Genomic DNA, 1,984 nt, shown 5'->3' with positions numbered 1-1,984 from the left:
TCTTAACATGTTTACGATAACTCGATCTTACGATATCAATACGACTAAACAATTAACTCGACTTAATTAGCGATATAAAATACGGAGTATTACAGTCTTCCCCCCTTAAAATGAACTTCGTCCCGAAGTTCACTCATCTAGCAAACCCCCACACGCATCGATGTGGGCCCCAACAGATTCCCTAAGGTAGATGACACATGGATTTAGGTCGGAAACAAAATGTTACATTCTACCCTCCTAAAAAGAAAGTTACGTCCCGGAACATACCTCATGCAAATAGGTGTGGATAGGTTTCCCTCATGGAAGCCTCAGTCTCCCATGTAGCTTCCTCAACATTGTGGTTAGTCCAAAAGACTTTCACCAAAGCTGTCTCCCCATTCCTGGTCTTCCTCATCTTCCTGTCCAGAATCTCCTTGGGTGTCTCCAGATAGGACAACTGCTCATCCACCCCGATCACCTCAGGACTCAACACATGTGATGGATCGCTCAGATACCTTCGCAACTGGGAAACATGAAAGACATTGTGAACTCTGGCTAACGCTGGTGGCAAAGCTAAACGATAGGCCACCTCTCCCACTCTGTCCAAAATCTCATAAGGTCCGATGAATTTCTGACTCAGCTTCCCTCTCTTCCCGAACCTCACAAATCCCTTCATTGGCGACACTTTGAGTAGTACATTCTCTCCCACCTCGAAAGAAATCTCACTTCTCCTAGTGTCAGCATAGCTTTTCTGTCTGTCCTGAGAAGCTCTCATCTTTTGCCTGATAATCTGTACCTGTTCAACCATCTCCTGAATCATCTCTGGCCCCAAAATGACAGCGTCTGATCGATCATCCCAACACATAGGACTCCTGCATTTCCTACCATAAAGTGCATTAAAAGGTGCCATCCCAATGCTAGTATGATAACTGTTGTTGTAAGAAACCTCGATCAATCCCAGCCTGTCCTCCCAAGATCCGCCAAACTCTAGGACACAAGCTCTCAATATATCCTCGAGGGTCTGAATGGTCCTCTCTGTCTGACCGTCAGTAGCAGGATGAAAAGCGGTGCTCATCTTCAGTTGAGTACCCATCAATAACTGCAATTCCTGCCAGAACTTGGATAGAAACCTGGAATCTCTGTCGGAGACGACATCCTTAGGCACACCGTGCAACTTATCTACGTACTGAACATAAGCCTTAGCCAACTCAGCCTTACTCCAAGTATCTTTCATGGGAATAAAGTGAGCTGACTTGGTCAATCTGTCGACGATCACCCAAATCATGTTGTTACCTCTTTGAGTCCGAGGCAACCCGACGATGAAATCCATGGAGATACTCTCCCACTTCCACTCTGCCACGTCTAGTGGCTGAACTTTCCCTTGTGGTCTCTTGTGCTCACTCTTCACCCTCTGGCATGTCAAACATCGAGATACGAACTCGGCGACTTCCTTCTTCATATTAGGCCACCAAAACGTCTTCTTGAGGTCCTTGTATAACTTATCCCCTCCAGGGTGTACAGAATACGGAGTAGCATGTGCTTCCGTGAGAATTTTCTTCTTCAGTTCCTCATTAGCTGGCACACACCACCTCTGCCCAAACCTCAAGCTCCCATTTGAATGGATACTGAATTTAGAGTAAGGCTCCGCACCGGCCTTCTCTACCTCATTGCGCCATTTCTGGATTCTAGCATCCTCTTTCTGTAGCTCTCGGATCTCCTCGTACAACTCCGGCTCAACTGTCATATCTCCAACGGTCTCACCTCGTCGGATCATGTAAATCCCCATCTGACTTAGCTCGCCGAACATTCTCACCCCGGATCCGCACTTTGGTTAGGGCATGGATAGACTTCCGACTTAAAGCATCGGCTACGACATTCGCCTTCCCTTCATGATAGAGTAAGTCCATGTCATAGTCGCCAATCAATTCGATCCATCTCCTTTGTCTCATGTTCAGCTCCTTCTGAGTATAGATATACTTCAGGCTCTTATGGTCAGAAAATACCT

General features: G+C 46.5%; 1 protein-coding gene across 1 annotated transcript; it reads right to left on the bottom strand.

Annotated features, from left to right (window-relative positions):
* Positions 1 to 268: 268 nt before the first annotated feature.
* Positions 269 to 1,723, bottom strand: LOC141601309 (uncharacterized). Its single transcript, XM_074421578.1, has 4 exons — positions 1,273 to 1,723; positions 1,110 to 1,206; positions 677 to 860; positions 269 to 502 (listed from the first exon to the last, which is right to left on the bottom strand). Exons 1-4 carry the CDS (start codon positions 1,721 to 1,723, stop codon positions 269 to 271), a joined length of 966 nt encoding a protein of 321 aa, XP_074277679.1.
* Between the last annotated feature and the right edge of the window lie 261 nt (positions 1,724 to 1,984).

Source organism: Silene latifolia, chromosome 9, assembly GCF_048544455.1.
Source record: "Silene latifolia isolate original U9 population chromosome 9, ASM4854445v1, whole genome shotgun sequence".
Taxonomy (NCBI): Eukaryota; Viridiplantae; Streptophyta; class Magnoliopsida; order Caryophyllales; family Caryophyllaceae; genus Silene; species Silene latifolia.
The sequence above is the reverse complement of the archived record's forward strand: the minus strand, read 5'-3'. Positions and strand labels throughout refer to the sequence as shown.